The sequence below is a fragment of the Saccopteryx leptura genome, chromosome 5 (assembly GCF_036850995.1).
Source record: "Saccopteryx leptura isolate mSacLep1 chromosome 5, mSacLep1_pri_phased_curated, whole genome shotgun sequence".
Classification (NCBI taxonomy): Eukaryota; Metazoa; Chordata; class Mammalia; order Chiroptera; family Emballonuridae; genus Saccopteryx; species Saccopteryx leptura.
Window position 1 is genome coordinate 38,816,207 of NC_089507.1, and position 23,515 is coordinate 38,839,721.

The window sequence follows — 23,515 nt, forward strand, 5'->3', positions numbered from 1 at the left end:
GCTCCCTCCTTCTACAGCTCACAGAGATAAATGCCTTGTTTCAAGTTTCACTCAGATGCACTTCCAGCATTAGGGTACTCCTTCCAGAGGGATTTCCACCTGACAGGGTCAAATATGTCCGAGGAGAGACAAATGCAGAGCTGTCGCTCCTTGCTTTAGCCACGCCTACTTTCTCCCCTCCTTAGCCTCCGTCCATAATGGATCGATAGATAAAAGTCACAAAAATAGAAGAGCAGAAGCCTACATCCCCCAAAAGGTCAAAGAGGACGTTATGACATCCAAGAGGGGAAGTGAGAAGATTCCTCACAAGTTTTTCATAGAATTTTAACCAAAAAATTAACCTGTACCACTTTGACTTTTCCTTTATTTTATAATGTAGCCAGAGTTGAGTTAGGAAATGACATACCTTGTAGGGGACAAATTCATTTCTCTTGCTTCTTAAGTAAGTTGATAGGTTTCCAAACTTGCAGAATTCCACAATCACCATGAGTGGGCCTGTGGACAGCAGTATGTCAAGCAAGGAAAATATGTTTTCATTCATGTTTCTAAGTGTATAATATATTTTTGAACCAGAAAATGTCATAGAAAGGCTGCAATCTTCCATTGGGGACTGGATCATAGAAATCAGCTGGTCATAATCCCCTTAATATTGTAGCTTTGCTTTTTCCAAAAGGCACTTCTACAAGACTGACAAAAATTTGGAAAGAATACAGATCCACTTGCTTTTTGACACAATCACCTAAGATGAGTCCATTTTAGGGGGAACTACTATTAATGTGCTTTGTTTTCAAGTTTTGGGGGAAGTTTATTTTTCTCATTTGAACACTTATAGCACAAGTAGAAACTGTATTATAGTGATGTGACATATTTTAACTCACAGGAGGATCTAGCATAATTCAGAGTATCCATTTAACCTCCATAAAATATGTTTACATGCATCTGGAAATCTGGAAAAGTATCCTAAGTGAAGGAAATCGTGAGATTTGCATGGTTTCCCTCAAACACCAGCAGAGACGCATATGCTCTAATCTGGCGACCAGAACCATCCACAGCTACTCACCCCCTGGCTTGGTACAGGCTCCTAGGAGGTTGACCACATTGAGATGATGGCCAATGTGAATGAGGATCTTGAGTTCTGACATGAGGGCTCGGTGTTCACTGTGTGTTGCTCCTTCTACAAACACAGGGCCAAGAGGGAAATCATTAACATGGGTATCGCCTTAGGAAGATTGATGTATCCGACTGATGCACAACGGCAGCCCAATTTACAGACTTGGTCATTCTCCTAAAAGTTAAGTATAAATTATATTTTCTAATTCCAAATCAATTTTTTTCCTCTAAGTGCACTCAGAATGTTTGAGATTTATAGGAATCCACTGTGAAGTCTTTTGCAAAGCGGAGACTACGTCTCCAAATAAAATCACACCCAGGTTTTCTTCTTTTAGAAAACTAGAGTTTCCGATACCAGGTTTGCTATGCTTCTTGGGGCTTGGTAATTTCAGGGCTTCCGCGTAAGGAAGCAATACCATGTATTAAACATCCTCACGTGTTCAGGGCTATGCTGAAGTTCCCGCCGGTCTGTGCTGAGCAGGAAACTTAACAAGGGCCAGCTGGCAAGGCCAGTGGCATACGAGAATGATGAGGCTAAGACTGAGTTTGGCCTAGTGCTGACCCGTATACTTCCCTGTGATTCACAGACATGGTCCACACCTCAGGTCCTGATGAGCCACCTCAAAATTACAAAGCCCCGTGGCTATGAGAGACAACTGGCAAAAGGAGTGAGATGGTTTTGACATGCACAAGACCTATCAGCAAAGGGTGGGTAGCATCACTCCATCAATAAAAATACATCACAGTTGGAGCAAAGTTTTGTATGCATCACCTCCCCAAATAAAATGGCAAGACTAGAATTCCACTACTATTAGGATTAACAACTGTTCACAAAGCTTTTAATTGTTTTTAAATCTCGCCCATCATCCTTTTTCCCTAGCACAACCATTCTTATTTTTCATATTATCTTTTATATGTGAAATCTTTTATATATTTGAATTCTAGGGAACATGCTGTTTCTGTACTCTACTATTTTTACTTATTATATCAAATTTCTTATCATGTTTCCAGATGGTCTATAATTATCTTACTAAAGAACCATAATCTAGTAAGAAAGAATTTTTACATAACAAGGTTGGTTTTTCTCCCCTATAGCCAGGCCATTCAGTGCAGTGGGCAACTGAGACCCATCCCCAGCTTGGCCTGCCTGGCTGTGCACCCTGGCATGAGGCTATAAAAGAGGAACTTTCTTTCCAATTTGCACAAAGGTACATAGGTTGACTGCAGGCTTGGCTAGTGGGCCCACCTAACCACAGAGCCACTTATACAAGCCTTTCATCATATATAAAGACCAGATGAAACAGATTGTTCCATCACCCTACAATTTTGCTTTTACCTTTCAACATTTTGACGGCCACTGTCTTGCAAGTTGCTGTCTTGTCGATTCCAAAGGCATCTGCTTCAATCACTTGGCCAAAGGCACCACGACCAAGAGGCTTACCTACAAGCAGCAATGAGAGCGGCAACAAAACAGACTTGGATTATTACACCACCAAAGAGATATGCAGAGATTCCAGCTAGGTAGGATGACCACTCATCCCAGTTTAACACGAATAGTTCAGTTTACATTCTGTCCTAGCTTAATTGTTTAGTATCTCCCCACTTCACTCCCCAAATGTCCTGCTTTGGACGATTATAAGGGACACTACATTCAAATTCTAGAGAAGAAATGAATATTTCTGAACTATAATCCAACCCTCACATGGATTAGATTTGTCATCATCCTAAAGAAAGAAGATACGGCCTGATAAATCCTAATAAATCCAGTATCAAATTAATGTAACTTAAAAGCACACCTAGTTTCAGCCGGTCTCTGGGGAACTCCCACTTGCTGGCATCGTAAGGCAGGCGTTCACAGTGCTCATCCAAGGGGAGCTCATCTGGATCCATGACGATGGACAAGTAGCCGGTCTTCAGCTCCCCTTCATTGGCCTAGAAAACATTGCTCCTTTAAGTCTCACACACTCTGTTGTTTGGCTATTGTTTGGTATGCTTGTTATTGTTTTGATAGCAGGCCATTCCTGATGTCTCATTTTTAAATAAAACTCATGGAGTTTGAGAGTAGTCCTATTATCATTCTGTTTCCAGTGTCCCCTCAACTCCCAAATGAGCTCAGAATTAAGTTCTTAAATCTTAATTACACTAGACAGTGCAAGCCCTTTTCCCTTTTGTGGCTTCTATCAATTAAAGCCCAGTGGTCCAGCCAAAAGAAAGTGGGCAAGAATGTTATTGTATTAAAATAAACTGTGCCCACTGAGCCAATAACAATGGGAAGAAACAACTCAAAGAGCCCCAATCAGCTTTCATTAATCATGAAAACCACCATGCATGGGATGGAAGAGTAATTATTTGGTTACCCGCTTAACAGTCCGTAGAACAATGACAAGAAGTAGCCAGAAGAACATGGCAATCACTGCAGTGCCTACTAGAATAATGACTTCCAAGTTGGTCTTTTCCTGGGCACCTGGAAAGACACGAGTGAACAAGTATCAACAGTTGGAAGCTCATACCTTTTGAAACAAGATGACAAAGTTCAACACTAAAGCAAGATCTCAAGCTCACCAACATGAAAATATCCTAAATAAAACATCACACACCTCTGACGTGGATGGAGTCTATAATATTCTTAACGAATAATAAAATTTGCAAAATTTGCTCATGAAAATTTCCAACAATAAAATTCTAAAGTAATTAAGGATAGAAATATAGTCTTCAAAGACAACCGTAGAAAGTGAAAGAAGAGAAGACCAATGAAAAGAAAACAGATCAGGTTATATAGAGAAAAAAAGTGTATTTCTGATGAGGAAAAATAAATGCCTGGTTTTACTCTGATAGTTATGTTTTGTTCTGTATAGTAGTTGAGAAAGCCCAACAACAACCAAACAAAATAGAAACAAACTCATAGAGAATATTTTGATGTTTGCCAGATGGGAGGAGGTTGGCAAAAATGGATAAAAAAGGTGAAGGGAGTAAAGATCTACAAACTGCCAGTTATAAAAACGGTCACAGGATATAAAGCACAGTATAGGGAATACAATCGGTAATGTTGTAATAACTCAGTGAGGCGTCAGATGATACTAGACTTATTGAGGTGATCACTGCATATATTATATCAATGTCTAATCAGTATGTTGTACACCAGAAACTAATACAATATTCTATATCAACTGTCATTGGGAAATAAAATAATTTTTTAAACTTCCAGGAAAGAAAAGAGAAGAGAAAAAGCTAGAGGTCAACAAGGAAAGCTGCAGAAGCCCAGGGCTGTGAGGACAGCTCTGAGTGGGAGAAATTAAGGCCAGAGAGGACTCTTTCCACTAAGAGTGAATAGCTGGGAGGCGATAAGAAAGCAGTTGTCACTTAGGGCCTCCAGTGGACGAGGGCTGTATGAATCAAACCGGCCACAAGCTGTGCGTGGCCTATAGCAGCTTCATGAAGGCAGAAAGACAGGTAATTAATTAGTTAGCAAAATAAGAGTTAATATACACAGTTGAGAGACAAGCATCTAGGATGCTTGGAAGCAGATTTTGTTTCTCTGATGGTCATACTGAAGTAATTCTCTCTTTACACATAGAGATTTAAAAGTCCATTTATACACGGTAAAAAGTTCAAAGATTTAATTGTCTGTATAGGTTTGTGTATTAATATTCCCATAATAATATTTGGGAACCTAACAGGAAAATTAAACATGTACCTCTTCCTTTCTTAGTATTTTCTTTGGGTAAGAGGTAAATCAAATCCCTGTGCCAATGTTACCTAATTAGCTATTGGTAACATTAGCTAATGGAGGCCAGGCAGAGTGGAGGAGAGAAATGAATGTCTTGCTTAGGATTGGCCCCCAAACATGAAGCACTTTGGAAGTGACAAAACTACCATGTCACTTGAAATCTTTATTTATTTCATGCACTTGAAAGCTTTATTTGCAAGCACAGTTTATGAAATGATAATAAGTCTACAGATTTGAAAACAAGTCAAGATATCAAGATGCAATACATGGCAACAAAGATTTGACAGATTAAAGGGACTACAATCTAGACTTTGAGAGACAAGTTAGGATGAGTTCATAGAAATCCATCAAGTCCTCCATCTGTCACCACCTTCTTTCTTCCCCTCGCATACCACTCCTTCACCCGCATAATACACTTTCGTTGTCTCCCTGATGGGTTATTAACAAAAAGATATAGAAATACACTCCTGAAGATAAAATATTCTGTCACAAATTACCTTTCCCATCTGAGAAAATGCCAGATCTCAAATCATTCCTGATCACACATACAAGTTTCCTTTCATGTTTAGATAAGAAACCCAAATTTTTCAGTTCAGAGAAGCAATGGTCTATTGTTCACAAATGAATCTTAATTTTCTTTAGTTCAATGAAAACTATGAACATTTGTGAATATGTGGATAGCACCGATTTTCATGACTAGGCAGAAATACTAATGATTTTCTAAATAAATATAGAGGTATAATTCCATAACAAGTTCACTGAGCTATTCAAATAAAGAAAGAATCAGGGAAAGGCGGATATCCTGTCTGCCTGGCAAGCATTTTTCCACAGTAAGAACTGTAGGGGTAGAAATGTGATGCAAACAAAATGAAAATAATGCCTGACCAGCCGGTGGTGCAGTGGATAGAGTTGGACTGGGATGCGGAGGACCCAGGTTCGAGACCCTGAGGTCGCCAGCTTGAGCGAGGGCTCATCTGGTTTGAGCAAAGCTCACCAGCTTGGACCCAAGGTCGCTGGCTCAAGCAAGGGGTTACTCAGTTTGCTGAAGGCCCCCGGTCAAGGCACATATGAGAAAGCAATCAATGAACTAAGGTGTCACAACAAAAAACTAATGATTGATGCTTCTCATCTCTCTGTTTCTGTCTGTCTGTCCCTGTCTATCCCTCAATCTCTCTCTCTCTCTCTGTCTCTGTAAAAAAAAATAATAATAATAAATAAATAAATAAATAACAGGAATTACGTTCTCTGGTTAAAATAATATCTACTCATTATAGAAAATTTACAAAGTACAAAAAATATTTTAAAAATCACCTATAATCTTCCCACCCAAAGTATATGAGTATGTATAAGACACAAACTAATTTTTTAAAACCATCAGTTGTGTCAGTAAACTCCCTCTGACCTTCTATTATGAAAAATGCCTCCACTTTTGCGCATCCAAGAACATTGCAAGCCTGGCAGGTGTAGAGGCCTTCGTCCTCCTTCCTCACCCTGCGGATAGTTAGGTTCTGGTTCCCATCTTTCAGTACGATGCCTAAGAGAGGAAGAAAATGATGACTTTCACTTATGATATGGTCTGGTAAAGTTTTTCAGGAAAAAATTTTTTAAATAAAAATGTTGCCCTTTATCTTGGGCTATTATCTAACTCCAAAGAGTTTTATAGAATCAACTGCTGACTCATCACCCCTGGCTTCCATGAGAATTCAACAAGGCACTGAATAATCTTGATTCCAATTCTATGAAATGAGCCAAACCACGGGCCCTTAGATTGTTATTTTTTTTCTACCTCAACTATATCAAGAAATAACATGGATTTTAGACAACGTGCCCAGGAAAATTCTATTCACCTGAGTCTTCCACAAGTGTCTCATTATCTTTAAACCAGGAAATCTGTGGAGGGGGATTCCCAGACGCTGTGCACGAAACCTCAATGGTTTCACCGATATTTGTCGTCTGATTCTCCAGGTTTACTGTCATTGTGGGTGCCAGGCGCTCTACACACATAGAAAGAAAATAGAATATTTAGGCATAACTTTTGAAACGGTGTGAGTATCAGTAAATAGTTAGACTGTTTAAACTTAGTAAACAGTACATTGTTGTTTTACTAAGCTGAAAACACACAGAGGTTGATAACAGTACCGTGGGTCACTGAGTAGTGAAATGAAGTCACTAAGTCAGACAGTTTAGACAGGTTATGGCATCTCTGTGAACATTCATATTAGTGAATGTGATGTGGAAATCACATTACAAAATAAAGGTTGTCACCTTTATGGATTTTTTCTCTAATCAGACATGGCTCTTCCCATAAAGTTCTAACCTGTGACAACCTAGAATTCCTCCATGTTTCTCTTAAAAAGTAGAAACCTTTAGTGCAGTTCAACAAAGAATGCCGTATATTTACTTAGTACTCTTTACAAAACTCATTTATACTACTTCTGTTGTTCATTATCGGTCCTATGACAGAGAGGACGGGAGTATTAGCCTTATTTTACCGATGAAATAATTGCAATTCAGGGGGCTAAACAATTTGCCCAAGTCTTTAGAACTAAGTAAAATATTGAACCTAATAGTCCAGTCCGATGCTGTTTCCACTAAAACACAAACAAAACAACACTCTAAGGAAAGTCAAAGTTTAAAGAAAAGTAAGCCCATGGGTGTTTATTTCCATCAGCAAAACTTTAGATCTACTTTTTTCTTATAAGTCACTAACGTGCTACGGAAATATTTTTTCCAAGCCAACCGAACATTGAAAGGAATCTTGCTGAAAGAATCTGTTTTAACGGTTAGCAAAATGAGATTACCTCCATAGTAAACTACATTGGGGTTTAAGCAAATATCCTGACCTTTAGTCAATTTCTTAGTATAATTTTTGGGAGACAACTTGGGAGTCCCTAGGGAGTCAATCCAGCTCATTGTGAGCACATATTTCCTGGGCGTGGCAAGGCCTGGAGCCTCCTTCGCATCTTTTTTCTGAATTCTTCCAGTGGCTTAAAACCAGGCCAGTCACCAAAGTGAACAGAAACCATGACATGTGGTGTGTTTTGAAGGGCTCTGGGATGACATCACCCAAAAATATCTCTTCTTTTGACACCTGAGTCTTAATTAACACTAGCAAAAGCCATCCGTGTCTGTCTAAAGATATCTCTTCAAATATGCCCAAAATAAGGCCTCTGAGGTATTAAAACTTTAATATAGATGAGTTAACCTGGAGAGCTCCACTTCCTAACAATAAAAAAAGTTTTTTAAACCATGCATCTTAGAAACTGGGAAGGGACACTAAGGAGACGAGAAAATGGAGGGAGCTAGCACAAGGCGAAGCTCACCAAATTTGCCTGATCTCCCCAGAAACAGAACCATGGCTGCACGGGTATTGTACAAAGATCAAAGCTGGATGAGGTGTAGACAGTGGCTTCACGGGGATTCACAAAGCTATCTACTCACTAAAATGATCATCTCGGGGGCCTTGAACTACTCTGGGCCACATGGCATGATGCAAAGGTACAGGCATTGAGTGTAGCGGCCCTCACCTAGGCTCTCACGGGTCCTAAACTACCTGTCCGTCACACTGTTCACGCCGCAGATCTCTCGGCCTGTGCCACTGCGTTCAATGACCGAAGCAGAGCCAGAAGTAAAATAGAAAACCATTCCTGTCCTCACAGACACAGGGACCTCACTATACTAAGACTGCCCAGTGGTCATCTGTATTCTCATCCTGTCCACCTATTCATCACTGTGAAGTTCTGTCATCCTCCTAACGCATACTAGACATTTCACAAATATGTGCCTATTCAAATAAATGAATGCCCAAGAATAAGGCAGAAATTTCCCTGGGTCAGGCTAATCCCTTGCAGATACTAGTAAGTTATTTTATCATCAGGCTTGGAAAGAACCAAGCTGTTTTCTCCTTTTAACCCATCACTTTACCATTATTAGCTTCTTTCTGCCTCAAGGACTTTCAGTGAATAAGATAAGCATGCACCAGTTGACTTTATAAGCTCCTAGCAGGAAGTAATCTTCATTCAGCCCCAGAAAACACTACATTTAATGCATTCCAACAGCCTCCGGATGACCTAGAGTTGCCTCCCTACCTAAGACTGTGAGCTGCCTGACCACGCAATGTCTCTTCTTGGTCCTCCTGTCCTGAGCAAAGCAGACGTAGTCTCCTTGATCCTGCAAGGATGCATTCTGGAGCTCCAGGATCAAAATGTCATTTGTGCTATTAGAGAACATGGTGGCGTTCATTTTCCAAAGAGCATCCAAGTTCTTGCAGACAGATGCGGGGAGAGCCTGTGGGCCAAGTCTGTACCACGTGAGGTTCTCAAAGGTCGTTCTGTCTGCACTGCACCACAAAGACACGCTCTCCTGCTCGGTGGGCTGGGCGCCAGGTTGCACAGTGATTTCAGGACCCTCTGAAATGTAAGACCCGCGGTTAGAAGACAGTGATTCAACTTGGGCATCACACTATTGTATTCCTGTTGCCTTCAGACTGACATAAAGCACCAAGAAGAGTGAAGCTCTAGCAATCCCAGACAATGTAATAATACAAGGAGACAACCACACTGGACAATTTAGGTTTCAAAAAATATTATTTCACCAAAAGATATTATTTGAAAATGTAAATAAATTTTTACAAATATCTATCAAGTATCAACTAACCTTAGCCAGAAAACTAAGCAGAACAGACAAAAACAGCAGCATTTGGATGGCACTGCTGGTATGTCATTACAATTGCCTCCAGAAAACCCAGCCTTATCAACTGGTCAGCAGCAAGCCACCAGAATTCACGGAACCAACCATAAGCCCAGCATTGTGCTAGGCTCTGATGACAAAGACATAAATATGATGCAGGAATTGTGATATAATAAAGGTATAAAACTGTTATCTCTCCAGTGAAGCTGGATGTACCTACTTCTCATGAGCCGCTACCTGAGGAGTCTCAATTTATAAACAAAAGCACAATCAGCAACCCAAGTCCTCTTCTTAAACGCCATGTCACTCAGAGGACTAGCAAGGGCTACAGAGTATCAGACAGCTTAGCACAGGCTTGGAGAGACCCAGCCCACCCGTGGACAGCAGCACTTACTGGTCACGTGAAAGGAGATAACCCTCTCTCCTCTCCCGGCTTTGTTGACCGCTTCACATTTGTACAAAGCTGACACATTTGCCGCCTGGATAACAAGGGTACTTACAGTCTGTGGAAAAAACAAATCCCAGGCCATCAACAATGGAGGCTGTGTTTATGCGCATGCATTCGGGCTAAATTCAGCCACCCCACAACTGCTCTGACATGCCTACTGCATTCATACCACTGCACTGACCACTCTCAAGTTCATGCAGCTTTCATTATGCTGGTTTAGATCACGTTACAGAAAATGGGCTTTGGAAATTTTGTTTTGTTTTGTTTTGTTTTCATTTTTCTGAAGCTGGAAACAGGGAGAAACAGTCAGACAGACTCCCGCATGCGCCCGACCGGGATCCACCCGGCACGCCCTGCCCACCAGGGGGTGATGCTCTGCCCCTCCGGGGCGTCGCCATGTTGCGACCAGAGCCACTCTAGCGCCTGAGGCAGAGGCCACAGAGCCATCCCCAGCGCCAGGGCCATCTTTGCTCCAATGGAGCCTTGGCTGCGGGAGGGGAAGAGAGAGACAGAGAGGAAAGCGCGGCGGAGGGGTGGAGAAGCAAATGGGCGCTTCTCCTGTGTGCCCTGGCCGGGAATCGAACCCGGGTCCTCCGCACGCTAGGCCGACGCTCTACCGCTGAGCCAACCGGCCAGGGCTGGAAACCTAGTGTTTTAATATAATATATTTTCTCATTTTCATAATTATAAAATCAGAATCACCTCGCAATAGATGTATTGATTTAGTGGCATGTGTGTTTTACCCTATTGTAATGTAAGCTATTAACAAGTCAATGGTGCTTCTAAAAATCAATGGTGTTTTCAAACTGACTTAGCCGCCAGTATTTTATCATTTGATTTATTTGATTATCAATATCCAATATTCCTCACATATTATTAATACCCTGCTTCCATGCCATCCTTCCATCCTGCCATGAAAGAGAGAAAGAGACAGATTTTCAAATGAAAGAACTTCAAACTCACTTTGTTTTTCCCTTCAATCAGGGCAAATTGATTTTTGTTGACTTCAATTTTATTTCCCCCCTGGAAGTCCTCCACATTCCTCCATTCTTTACAGGTGTATGCGTTTGTCGTTAAGACAGCTTGACTATAAGAAAGCGATAACAGATCATATTATGATTAAATTTTTCTTTAATTTACATTAATAGTAAGAAAAGGAGTCAGATTTGGGCTACCATGTTCTTAGAAATGACTTTCAATGCACGCCTTGTTACAAGACTTGGTGCCAATTAAAAATAGGCCTCAGCAATTAGGGAAGAGGTTCTAGGTAGATTCATTCAGGATACAGGAGGGAAGCAGCTATTCTGGGAACAAACCTCCATTCATAAATTGGATCGACAAGACAATTCAAGTTAATTTAGTTCAAAGGAAGGCAAGGAAACTAAGAAACCACTGGGCTCCTTAAAGTACTCTCTGTGGGACTGTGGCCTTTGTGTAGGAAATGGTCAGCATCTGAGGAAGAATCTAGTAGTGGCCATCTCAAAAACAACAACAGGAAGTGAACTGCTTAGGGTGGTGGTTCACTTAGGTGGCTTGTTGTTGTGTTTTTTTTTTTTCCTAAGGATGTCTGGACTTGTGTTAGAACCTGATAAGCTGGCTTGAGCCTCTGAGGGCTGGGGTGCAGTGAGGTCTACTGCTCCCCTGAATCCAGCAGGCCTTCCCTGAGATGAACCTTCTCACAGATAAGGAGAAGAGATGTGGTGTTCACCAGTTAATTGGTATAACCAGAAAAACCAAAGACTGGCAATTAGCAAAGTGAGCCAAGAACCTGCATTTGGAGAGGTGTACATCTGGGCTAACCTATGAAGAGAGAGCAAGCTAATCTGCAAGCAGGGTACCCCAAGGAAAGACAGCTAATATGTAAGACCAGGAAAGGTAGAAGGAGGTTAAGAACACAGCCTGAGGAATAACTATCTCATCAGAGACAACCTTCTTAGCTTCTCATGGAGTCAGAGCAGAGCTTGGTGAGAAGAAATGCAAAACGGCAGGAAAAAGGAGGGCATGGCCCTACTTACGTGGGCCTGTAGGTGCACTCTTCCTCCCGCTGCCAATACCAGAGGATGCAACTTGGGGGAGGAACCGCGTAGACGGTGCAAGTCAACGTGTGGGTGGTGCCGTACTTGTAAGAGTCCACAGGAGAGATCAAAGATTTCTCACCAATCTGGGGTGGGACTAGAGATGGGAAAAATAACTTGTGAATTATCAATCAGCTTTGCAAAAGTAGAAAATAGAAGTCTTCAGCAACTAAAGCCTACATTTTTCTAAGCAAATGATTTTTGGTTTTTCAAAGAACATCTAGACTAGGAAACAGAAGACCTGACTTCCAGTGACAGTACTACTGCTGCTACTAAAAAATTACTATCACTACTAATAATACCACTTATTAAAGCTGAATGACTGTGCAATCTCACCCCCTTGTTCCTCAGCTTTTCTCATCTACCTAATAGAATAGTTCTCTTCATCCTTCCATTCTCACAAACCAAGACAGACGGAAAGAAAATGGTTGTGAATAATATAGTACCATAAATATATGTATGTATTATGCAACAAGCATCGTTCTGGCTGTTTTACACTGATTGGTTCATTTAATCCACACAACCACTATTGTTTTTCTCTATTTTACACATGAGAAAAATGAAACATTAGAAACACAAATGACTTGCCCAAAGTTACTCACTTCTCCTCCCACTTCACCTCCCTTTCCTTCTCCTCCTACTCTTCCTCCCTCGCTCCCTCCTTCTCTCTCTTTTTTCTTTCTTTATTTTTTGGCTCTAAACTCATTCATTTGAAACTCTTTCCTCATCACTTTTAACTTAAAGCCTTAGATTATACTTTCAAAAGTTGAGTGCTTTTTTATTATACAGCCGGGTAAATATGATACTAGGGCGAGTCAAAAATGTTCAATGACTTCATGAATTAATGAGGTAGGATTATTCACCATCCATTTTTTTATAGGTTTCCCTGTTTATTTCCTTCTCCCCACCTCACTTCTCAGCTTCTCAACTTCTCGCCACTCCTCAATCCCCTACTCCCAAGTGGCCTCTGAGGAACATTGATGGAAACTGTTATCTTTAAAATACTCCCTCAAGCTGATGTCCCAGCAAAGAAATAAAGCCAACCTCAGCAAACATACAGGGAGGTGGTAGATACAGGGGGAGACACCTTACTGTCACATGAGAAGATCCTGGAGTTTTAATATGCACACCAATAAGGAGGACAAAGAATTTACAACAGAGATGTATTTCTCAAACTGTGTTTGGAGCATGGTATTAATGAATTTACTGGGGGAGGGATGCTTTCGTCAAATAAGTTTGGTAAACCTTGAAGCCTCTATGTCTCTCCCTTGGAGAATGGCAATGTACATTCTCATATTAAAGGTCCTGAGAAGTCTTGCAATAAAGACAACTGTTTGACATCAACTTAGATCGCCCGCACTTACTTGACCATGACACCCCTTTTTTCCTCCACCCAGAGCACTTATTTGCATCTTTCAGTTTGAGAAAACAAAGTTCAAATCATCCTTAAATAAAAAAACAAATATCTTCTCTTTACAGCCTCAGAGTCAGATCCTAGGCTCCCATTTAAAAATAAAAACAGGCCCTGGCCGGTTGGCTCAGTGGTAGAGCGTCGGCCTGGCATGCAGAAGTCCCGGGTTCGATTCCCGGCCAGGGCACACAGGAGAGGCGCCCATCTGCCTCTCCACCCCTCCCCCTCTCCTTCCTCTCTGTCTCTCTCTTCCCCTCCCGCAACGAGGCTCCATTGGAGCAAAGATGGCCCAGGCGCTGGGGATGGCTCCTCGGCCTCTGCCCCAGGTGCTAAAGCGGCTCTGGTCGCAACAGAGCGATGCTCCGGAGGGTCAGAGCATCGCCCCCTGGTGGGCAGAGCGTCACCCCCTGGTGGGCGTGCCGGGTAGATCCCGGCTGGGCGCATGCGGGAGTCTGTCTGACTGTCTCTCCCCATTTCCAGCTTCAGAAAAAGACAAAAAAACAAAGCAAAACAAAAACATAAAAATAAAAACAAACAAAATTTGAAAAGCTTCCAACCAGCTTGGGCAACACTAATACATCAACCACAGAGTCAAACTGGAAGCTTCCCACAAAATGCAAAGGAGCCTTACACATTTGCAACGCCAGGTGCGCAATTCTGTGAGATGGGAGCAACGTGGTGCAGGTTAAGTTTCTCAGCCAGCCCCGCGGGCATTCTCAGCATTTAGCCATTGAGGGTACCATCTACTTTAACCTGTCATTTGACCACCAAACAGTTCATTTGCATGGCCTCTTAAGCAAGCATTTCCAGAGCACACTCTCCTACACCTCATTTCAACTTGACTGCTCTGGACCATTCTTATACACAGAAGCCCACTCATGATGCGAGTGAAGCAGCAGGAGGCAATGGAATGGCGGCCTGGCTCTTCAGGAAAACATAGTCATCCCCTTCATAATAACTTTCGGGTGGAGAAGGGAAAATGCGTGGACTCACCATTCACAACCAGAGATATCATGTGGCTCTGTTTCTCTTTCGAAATGGGATTGGTAAGGACAACAGTATAATTTCCTGTGTCCTTTTCACTCACTTCCATAATAGTCAGTACATGCCCCACTTTAATGGTATGATTGGACTCAATAGGTCTTCCATTTTTATACCTATGGGGAGGAAAAACCCAGAAATTATACAATCTAAAGATTTTCTTTCATGTGGAACAATGTTTTGCACGGATTTTCAGGAGTTACCATTTTATTTCTGGGGTGGGGTAACCAAGGAACTTCACAGGGATTCGGACACGGCCTCCCACTGTGGCTTCCACCAAAGAGTCCATGCCACTATCAAAAGCGACAAAAGGTTTTTCTGAAATAAGATAAAAACAATATAATTTTTATAAATGTCTGTACCTGGCCATCCAGCTTATTATTTCATTTCAAATGAAGAGTCAAAGGCCTGGATGTCTAAGTTCACGTATTCCCCACACTATCTTGCTAAAGGCCACATTCCAGCCCCTCCCACACCTCCAGGCTTTGCGCTGGCTTTTCTCTCTCCCCAAGTGCACTCTGTAAGCCTACCATGTGCTCAAGTCGCAATTCAAGGAGATTTTCCTTTGTGAAGCTCACTCTGAGCTCCCCAAGGACAGTTGGGGGCTCCTTCTCCTCTGCTTCCGTGATACCTCAAACGCACCCTCTCATGTCCCTAGGACTCAGTCCTCAGTCCTCTTCTCAGTCTGCCCTGTCCTCTACGCTCAGGCACAGGTTCCATTCACATGCTCCTAAATGGATGGCTTTTCTGTGTTCCAGGTTATAAACTAAATACCTCCTTTGGATGGTTGATGGACTTCTCCAAAAGATCAACCCAATCCTGTTTCTACTTACCCCTCTCTCAATCTTCCCTGTCTCAGTAAGTAAAATCACTATTCACTCAGTTACTCATGATAAACACTCAGAGGTCATCCTCCATTATTTTCCTCTTACCTCCCAGAGCCAGCGAATCAACAAGCAGACCCTATTGGCTCTAACTTCCACAGTATATCCAAATCAGGTCCTTTCTCACTTCTACTTCTACCACTTTGTCAATTAGCCTCCTAACTTCTGGCCTTACTTTCCTAAAGTATTCCACATCTGGCTTGAATGCAGGTTCACTAGCTTGAGCACAGGGTCACTGGCTTGAGCATGGGATCATAGAAATGAGCCCAAACATTACTGGCTTAAGCCCAAAGGTCACTGGCTTGAAGCTCAAGGTCGTTGGCTTGAAGCCCAAGGTCACTGGCTTGAGCAAGGGGTCACTGGATCGGCTGTAACCCCCCAGTCAAGGCACGTATGAGAAAGTAATCAATGAACAACTAAGGTGCTGCAATGAAGAATTGATGATTCTCATCTCTCTCCCTTCCTGTCTGTCCCTATCTGTCCCTCCTTCTGTTGTTCTCACTAAAAATAAACAAATAAAATAAATGAGAAATTAAGTTATTTGCCCAAAGCTTCACGGAAAGTAATTCAGTCCAAGTTTCTCCAAATGCAAAGCCCATGCCTACTCAAGTACAACTCTCAACCTTGCAATAAAATAAAAATTTAAAAACTATCTTAGATAACAACCCTCTGTTTATTATAGCAATAATAGCAACAACAACTACAGGTACTATTTAGTGAACATTAGTGATATAGTTACTGTCTCATTTTATCATTAAAGTTGGGATTTGAACCCAAGATATGCCCTTGACCTCTAGGTCATGACACATCTCTAGCAAGAGTTCGCATATATCTGCTGAATGAACAAAATAGAAATCACTAGCTGACCCAAGTTCATTTAAATTATCTCACTTTCCAAAATGCAGCATAATTCCAAAGGAGATGTTAGCTTACCATGGACCCTGACAAATGTGCTATTCTTCTTGGTCATCAGCCCACTGGAAGCCTCACAGGTGTATGTCCCTTGGTCACTCCGGGTTACCCCATCTATAGTCAAGGTGCTTAAAAATTTCTTCGTGTCACTCTCAGTCTGGGTTTTCAGATCCCGGTTTACAGGTTTCTTATGCTGATGCTGAAAAACAGTTTAAAGTCCAGCATAACATTACCCAGTAGCTTCTAGATACCCAGAACACCAAGCCTTAGCCCTTTGTCAACACTATTTAATGCTAATAATAGAGGCATCAGAACCTTTAACATATGTAGACAACAAATATATTTGGTTCCAGGAGAAATAAATGGAAACAAGTGAATTGGGATTTTTTTTAAAACTTCACATAGTGAGAATGTGACGGGTGTGAATTGCAGAAACACAGGTAAATAGAGCCACTGTTTAAGAAGAAGTGTGCCTCATGCCACATCTTGAAGAGAAATTTCCCTAAAAGAAAAATAGATCAAGGACTTTGCCAAACAGAGAAATAATGCACCCTGGGAAGATGTAATACCCCAGAGAAAACTGGTCTTCACAGCCTGACTGCAGCAGAGTGAACACAGTTCTTGGCATTGCATCTTTTCCATTAATGCGGTCTGTTCTACAGTTCTCTTAAAGTGTGTGTGTGTGTGTGTGTGTGTGTGTGTGTGTGTGTGTGTGTGTGCATGCGCATTAAGGCATTTACATTTTATCTGGCTAGACAGGTCCCTATCTCTCTCAAGCAAACTCCATTGGGGCTGATCATCAAAGCATTTACAGATCTGGTTTTAAATTGTTAGTGTTACCTTCAAAGAAGGGTATTCCCACTTGAAGTAAATCCCCACATTCAGTTCAGTCCTCGCTGTACAATTTAAAACAAGCTTCTCGCCAACAGCCAGCTCAACTCTGTGAGGGGGGCTCAGAACTACATCATAAATCTTGGACCCTGGATTTTTTCAAGTAAATTGAAAAAACAGAAAGTGAGAGAAAAACCAAATCTATGACTTGGCACAAGTTTTTCCCAAAATGATGCAACTTTAAAACGTGTCATATCATCTTTCCCTGAGGGTTTTCCCAAACTTGGGAACTCCCAGAAAAATGGCTATAGGTATTTACAAAGCAGACCTGCAGGGCTCTCAAAGATGGTGGAGCCCAGTGCAGAGAAAAGTAATAAAATTTGAGTAGACAATAGCCAATGGGCCAACTTTAGTAAACTGCTATTATTTCCATAAAATAGGTATAATTAAAATAATCAATACCAACCAATGTTCTGAACATTCAATATTCTATAAAATATGCTTCAGTTAATAGTATTCTTTTTCATCCTTGGTCATGGCAAGAAAAGAGAAAACCTTGTAAGCACATAGGTTTATTTGATTTAAAAAAAGAGTAGAGGCCCTGGCCGGTTGGCTCAGCAGTAGAGCGTCGGCCTGGCATGCAGGGGACCCGGGTTCGATTCCGGCCAGGGCACATAGGAGAAGCGCCCATTTGCTTCTCCACCCCCCCTCCTTTCTCTCTGTCTCTTTCTTCCCCTCCCACAGCCAAGGCTCCATTGGAGCAAAGATGGCCCGGGCGCTGGGGATGGCTCCTTGGCCTCTGCCCCAGGCGCTAGAGTGGCTCTGGTCGCGGCCCCCTACCCCCCCCCCAGGGGCAGAACATCGCCCCCTGGTGGGCGTGCCCGGTGGATCCCGGTCGGGCGCATGCGGGAGTCTGTCTGATTGTCTCTCCCTGTTTCCAGCTTCAGAAAAATACAAAAAAAAAAAAAAAAAAAAGAGTAGAGATAATGAGTTGTCCCACACCATGTCCTGAGTTAATACATTTTTCAAATCCCTGTCCTTCACCCTAAGCCTTAATCTGCAGGCTATTAATACAAGAATCTTTATTATGTGATAATAATGATGTAGGAAGGAACTGTCCTCTTACCTACAACCACAACTATGTACATAATAGACTGGTAACTTTCATCATTAATTTTTGCTTCACAGAAGACCATGCCGGCATAGCTGATCATGTAGCTGGGAATAGTAAAACCTTTCTTGCTGTCCCAGAAAATTCTGTTACCATCAGGAACAAACCTCTTCTCTGGATATCTCTAGGTAGAAAAAGGAATATTAAATATTTAATCAAGTGCTATCCAGAAGTGAAATCATGTGAAATGATGTCTTTAAAAAAATGGACATTTTTAAGAATACATATTGGTTTTATTTATTGTCATTTTGATTTTTCCTAAAGGATCTTTACATCTCATTGTTGATGTTAAGCTACTCATTTTTTTTTTTTGATTGAGATAGAGAGAGAGTCAGAGAGAAGGATAGATAGGAACAGACAGACAGGAAGCAAGAGAGATGAGAAGTATCAATTCTCTGCTGTGGTTCCTTAGTTATTCATTGATTGCCTTCTCATATGTGCATTGACCGGGGGGCTACAGCAGACCGAGTAACCCCTTGCTCAAGCCAGTGACCTTGGATCCAAGCTGGTGAGCTTTGCTCAAACCAGATGAACCTGAACTCAAGCTGGCAACCTCGGGGTTTCGAGCCTGGGTCCTCTGCGTCCCAGTTCAATGCTCTATCCACTGCACCACCGCCTGGTCAGGCACTAGCCATCTTAATATTAGCTTAAATGATGGAAACATAAGAGATGATTGAAGATGTAACTTACTGCACAAAGTGACACGTTGAGGTTTGAAATGGACCCAAGACATGGAATCACCACAGTTTTGTTTTTGTTCTCCATGATGTACACAACTCCATGTTGGTCGCTAACAGAAGCAATAAATGGAGATCTATAATCTAAAAAAAAAATTAATTTCTTTTAGTTAAGGGCATTTACTAAAAATGTTGGTTATCTTTCAGGTTCATAAACTCTGACCTGAGAAGTAAATGATTGGGAATGACACTTCACACTTAGCAAAGGAATCCACAGTCAGTCTGCTGGCAGATATCAGGCTCCAAGTATACCCTACAGGGGGTGTGCGTGTGTGCGTGTGTGTGTGCGTGTGTGTGTGTGTGCATGAAAATATAAAAGAAAGCTCTCAGAATGGGATTGCTTCTTGTCACAAGGATCATCAATCTAGTATATTTTATAGGAACCACATTTAAACAGACTGATCATTATAATTTTTCAAAATGAAGGAGCATACTTCTTTATTTTTCATTAGTTGTTTTCATATACACACATATTTTTTATATATAAATTTTCAAGTAAATTTAAAGTTAAGTCTTTATACTTTACCTACTGAGTTTTATTGAGGTTAAAATTTTTTATGCTTTCTTTCTTGGAGCAAATAATGAAAATATATTAATGGGTCCCAAAAGACCTTTAAAATAAACAAGAAATAACTAACAATTTTGAATTGTTTTATGTGGGTATTTTAAAATTGTGAAGACTAGGGGTGAGTTTTTAATAAAATAATGTTTAATGTTATTGCATTTAGTTTAATATTTAGCAGTCATTAATATCTTCAGTGACAAAAACTTGAAAAATCTATCATGGCAAAGAGTAAGGAGAAAGCAATAGAGATTTCAAGATCATCCAAACATTGTTCATACAATGTTAATACAGTGCTGGGAAACCCCTCCACGCTGCAGAGATAGAGTTGATGTGGGGTGCTAAGTCATGCTTGAAACTTCAAGGGAAATAATGGTTCAAACTGCTATGACCAACACACCTGACTTGGCATTTTCGATGCGCTTCATGATGGTTGGTTCACGTGAAGGAAGAGTTAATTAAACCAAAGAGGACAAAAGCAACTAATTCTCTGAAACAGAAGTTTGATTTCCTTCCCAGCTGGAAAGCACAGAAAGGCAGCCAATCCAGCCTACCACATGCCACAGCCATTATCTTGTGAGGCCAGGACCCACTTCTTGGCTCCATCCATTGCTGGAGGGAATGGGGTCAGAAGGCTAGGGAAGCAAGGTGGGGACCAGAGGGGCCATTAAAGGGCTGTCCATAGGGAATCCTTCAGTGTTTTCTTTCCCATTGTTAAGCTTTATGACCAAAATCTTGAATAGCTTACCTCTTAGACAGGAAGCAAAATTTGATGGTATACCAAAGATGGGCAATATATAAATAAACAGTGCTAGGGCTTGTTACTTCTCAATATTACCTACTTTTCATCCATATGTTAGGAAATGTTAAATAGCTTGCTTGCAGAGCAAGCCTTTTGCTTGTTTTACAGAAACTTTTGGAAGCTACATTAACCCCTTTGACGTAAGACTAAAACTATTCAGTAAATCAATTCTATTTCAGTATCCTATGAAAAGGAAATAAACAAAAGAAACCCAAACAACCACCCATCCTCTCAAAATAAAATATTTACTGAAACTCATGAAATGAATTTTCACATGTCTCCAGGTTTCCTGACTCCAGGGAGAAGGAAATAAGGAGATATTATGGGAGAGGTTCATCTTGTAGTCTATTTCCAGACAGGCTGAAAGCAGGAAATCCTCGCAATCTTCTGAGAAAGCCTGGTCTCCCAACACTGCCAGATCAAAAGGAGCCAGAAATTGTCGAAGAGCTGACTGAGCCTGTCTCTTTCTAGTTCTGCAGAGGGGCGGAGAAGGGCACAGAGGTCTACCTCGGATTGCGATGATCCTGGACAACAAGAGTTCTCAAATACTCTACAGCCCAGAAGTGACATTTGTTATTCTGATATAGTCTCCACTTTTCTACTGTAAGTGGAGATACGCAGTATGTTTCCCAAAGATGACAAAATTCCTGTTCTGTAAAAGATGCTTCTGGGAAAATAGTCGAACCCATTTTTGCCTACCTCAAATCCCTGGGAATTTAAAGAGGTATATAAGTGTATAAATAAAATGTCTAAAAAGCTCATTTTCACTGAAAAAGAGGTATTTAGTACATCCAAGCAAAATACTATATAACACTTACATTCCTCTAGATTATGATCATAGATATCTCATTAGTCAAATCAAGATTTCACAGGGAAAATTTGGGTAGTTGAAGATTTTTGAAACACAAAAGAAAGGATAATTTATATAATAAATACTGGACACAGGTAACATTGTATTTTATCTGACATGGATGTTAAATTGGCCTCCACAGTGTCAATCCCAAGTTGTAAACTCTAGAAAGATGTGGCCTATTATCCAAGATCTCAGACCACACAAACAATGGGAAACAACACTGTCCTCAAAGGCCCTTCCAGGCAGCACCTTCACTGCACCCGAGTATGGGAATTGTTTATTACAAGGTCTGAGAGGGAAAAGGAACGTCCCTGTGTACAAAAGCTCCTGCTTCTGGGGCTGTCTCCCTGTGCATTCTTGAGAAAATCTCTTACTGATCTAGATAACCTATCTCTCCACAGAAGCCTCTCCATAATTCACTCTGAACCTTCCTTTTCAAGTATTTCTGAGGCTTTTTTCTCAACCATCAGAAGGTTTTATATAAATCTCCACAGCCAATTATGAACACAGATTGTCCCTATAAAAAAGATCAGAATGAAACCAACTGGGCAAAAGAGACGGAGCAGAGCCCAAGCTCCAAAACAAATCAACACGCCGTATTCTCAGAGGATGCCTTGGAGAGAGGAGTTTTGTATATTCCTGTTGGCCAAGAGCCTTTAGGGTGAGCCTTTTGCTGTGCTCCGATTTTAATTTGTGCCTATTGTGTTTTATGGCTGGTAAACCAATGTGGGAAATGAATCTCTTTTAACCACTTACCTTGAACGTAGACATAAACAACTGAGGCCACCACCTCCATGTCCTGGTAGAAACACTTGTAGGCTCCCGTATCATTTCCTATCACTTTCGGAATTGTAAGTGTCTTACAGAAGAAGCTGTCACTGCAGTCAGTCACCTCCACTCTTTTCTCAGAGCTACTCTGATTATTGGGCCAGAGCCAGTTCAAGTCCCTCTGTCCCCTGAAAATTAATTCCAGGAAAATATTAACACAAAATGCCATACTATGAGACTGTTTCTATAAAAACAAACAAAAAAAAACTAAGAAGGTCCAGTTCTCAAACTTCTATAGGCTCCTCAACAGAGTCACACGGACTTCTACTAACAATAACAGGTTATATCAACAAATGACAAAATGTCATAGACTTCGCTTCAGAAATCACTTATAGAGATTCCTGAGGTTTTTTATTTTAATTAATTAATTCCTACTTTCAACAAATACTTATTAGGTATGTGCTATGTGCCCAACATTACTAAAAACTGGAGCCACAGCAGTGAACAAACCAGACAAAAATCAATGCTGTTATGGAATCTCAATCTAGTTGGAGGAGACAGGCAATAAAAAAAGTAAATGAACCTCAATAAAGCAGAAAAATTTTTAAAAAGTATTTAAGTTGTATTTTTTTAAACAGTAGTGATTAGTACTATAGACAAAATATAGATGATGCAAAAATGAAAGGGAAGAGTTCTGGGAGGAAGGGACTTAACGAAGTCGGTCCTATGGACATTGGAAGGAATAGCGTTCTGGGCAGATGGAACACAAGTGTAAGGGCCTTGGGATGGGTACATATCTGAAGTATTAGTGGAATGACAAGGAAGCCAGAATGGCCAGATAAGAGCGATCAAGCAGGAACGTAAGAAGTGAAGTTAGGAAGGAAGGGGGTGCAAATGTTTGAGAGCCTCGTAGAACCTTGTAAGGAGTGCATTGAAACACAGATTACTTTTATTGCAGCATTTTCTCTACAAATTCCCAAGGAAGAGAGTCAGTGTTAAAAAGAAAGTAACATCATCGACCCTTCTTTCAAAGAACTTGAAATTTCCATGAAGTTGCAGCTACAGTCACGAAGTTACTTTTAACACACTTCAGAGCTTTTTCAGAACATAAAAAAAATGTTTATTCGGAGTTCAAAAAGGGAGTATGAAATCTTTGAGGACTTTAAATATTCTTTGTTGTTGAGGGTAAGAGGAAAATCTACTGAGAAATGTATCTTGAAATAGCAAAGCTAGAGAAGCAGCACCTGTTAGTGTGCTTTTTTCCCCCCAAGGGCTGAGTATTAGTGATAATGTACTAGGGTATCCTTTACACTCTGCAGTCTAAAATAGATCTGTGTCATTGTGTTGAACACTTGATATTCAATGATCATAAACAATGGCAATAAGCTGCCCAAGGCTCTTGGTGGCCTTCCAGCACTCTTCTCAGAGGGCAACACTACCTCCACCCATCGTTCTGCCAAAAACACACTGGTCCTGACAAGCTTCTGCACAATC

At 41.1% G+C, this 23,515-nt stretch overlaps 1 protein-coding gene across 2 annotated transcripts in view; it reads right to left on the reverse strand.

Annotated features, from left to right (window-relative positions):
• The window catches only part of KDR (kinase insert domain receptor), a 45,473-nt gene that overhangs the window by 17,215 nt on the left and 4,743 nt on the right, over nucleotides 1-23,515 (reverse strand). For both annotated transcript variants that reach the window (XM_066384579.1, XM_066384580.1), the window contains exons 3-20: nucleotides 22,010-22,209; nucleotides 18,990-19,120; nucleotides 18,255-18,423; nucleotides 17,138-17,277; nucleotides 16,319-16,496; nucleotides 14,705-14,819; nucleotides 14,454-14,617; nucleotides 11,990-12,146; nucleotides 10,938-11,061; nucleotides 9,921-10,029; nucleotides 8,926-9,246; nucleotides 6,685-6,831; nucleotides 6,240-6,371; nucleotides 3,468-3,574; nucleotides 2,907-3,042; nucleotides 2,447-2,551; nucleotides 1,061-1,174; nucleotides 407-495 (exon numbers count right to left, since the gene is read on the reverse strand). In XM_066384579.1, coding sequence (XP_066240676.1) covers nucleotides 407-495; nucleotides 1,061-1,174; nucleotides 2,447-2,551; nucleotides 2,907-3,042; nucleotides 3,468-3,574; nucleotides 6,240-6,371; nucleotides 6,685-6,831; nucleotides 8,926-9,246; nucleotides 9,921-10,029; nucleotides 10,938-11,061; nucleotides 11,990-12,146; nucleotides 14,454-14,617; nucleotides 14,705-14,819; nucleotides 16,319-16,496; nucleotides 17,138-17,277; nucleotides 18,255-18,423; nucleotides 18,990-19,120; nucleotides 22,010-22,209 — 2,638 coding nt within the window. The remainder of the gene's footprint in view (nucleotides 1-406; nucleotides 496-1,060; nucleotides 1,175-2,446; nucleotides 2,552-2,906; nucleotides 3,043-3,467; nucleotides 3,575-6,239; nucleotides 6,372-6,684; nucleotides 6,832-8,925; nucleotides 9,247-9,920; nucleotides 10,030-10,937; nucleotides 11,062-11,989; nucleotides 12,147-14,453; nucleotides 14,618-14,704; nucleotides 14,820-16,318; nucleotides 16,497-17,137; nucleotides 17,278-18,254; nucleotides 18,424-18,989; nucleotides 19,121-22,009; nucleotides 22,210-23,515) is intronic.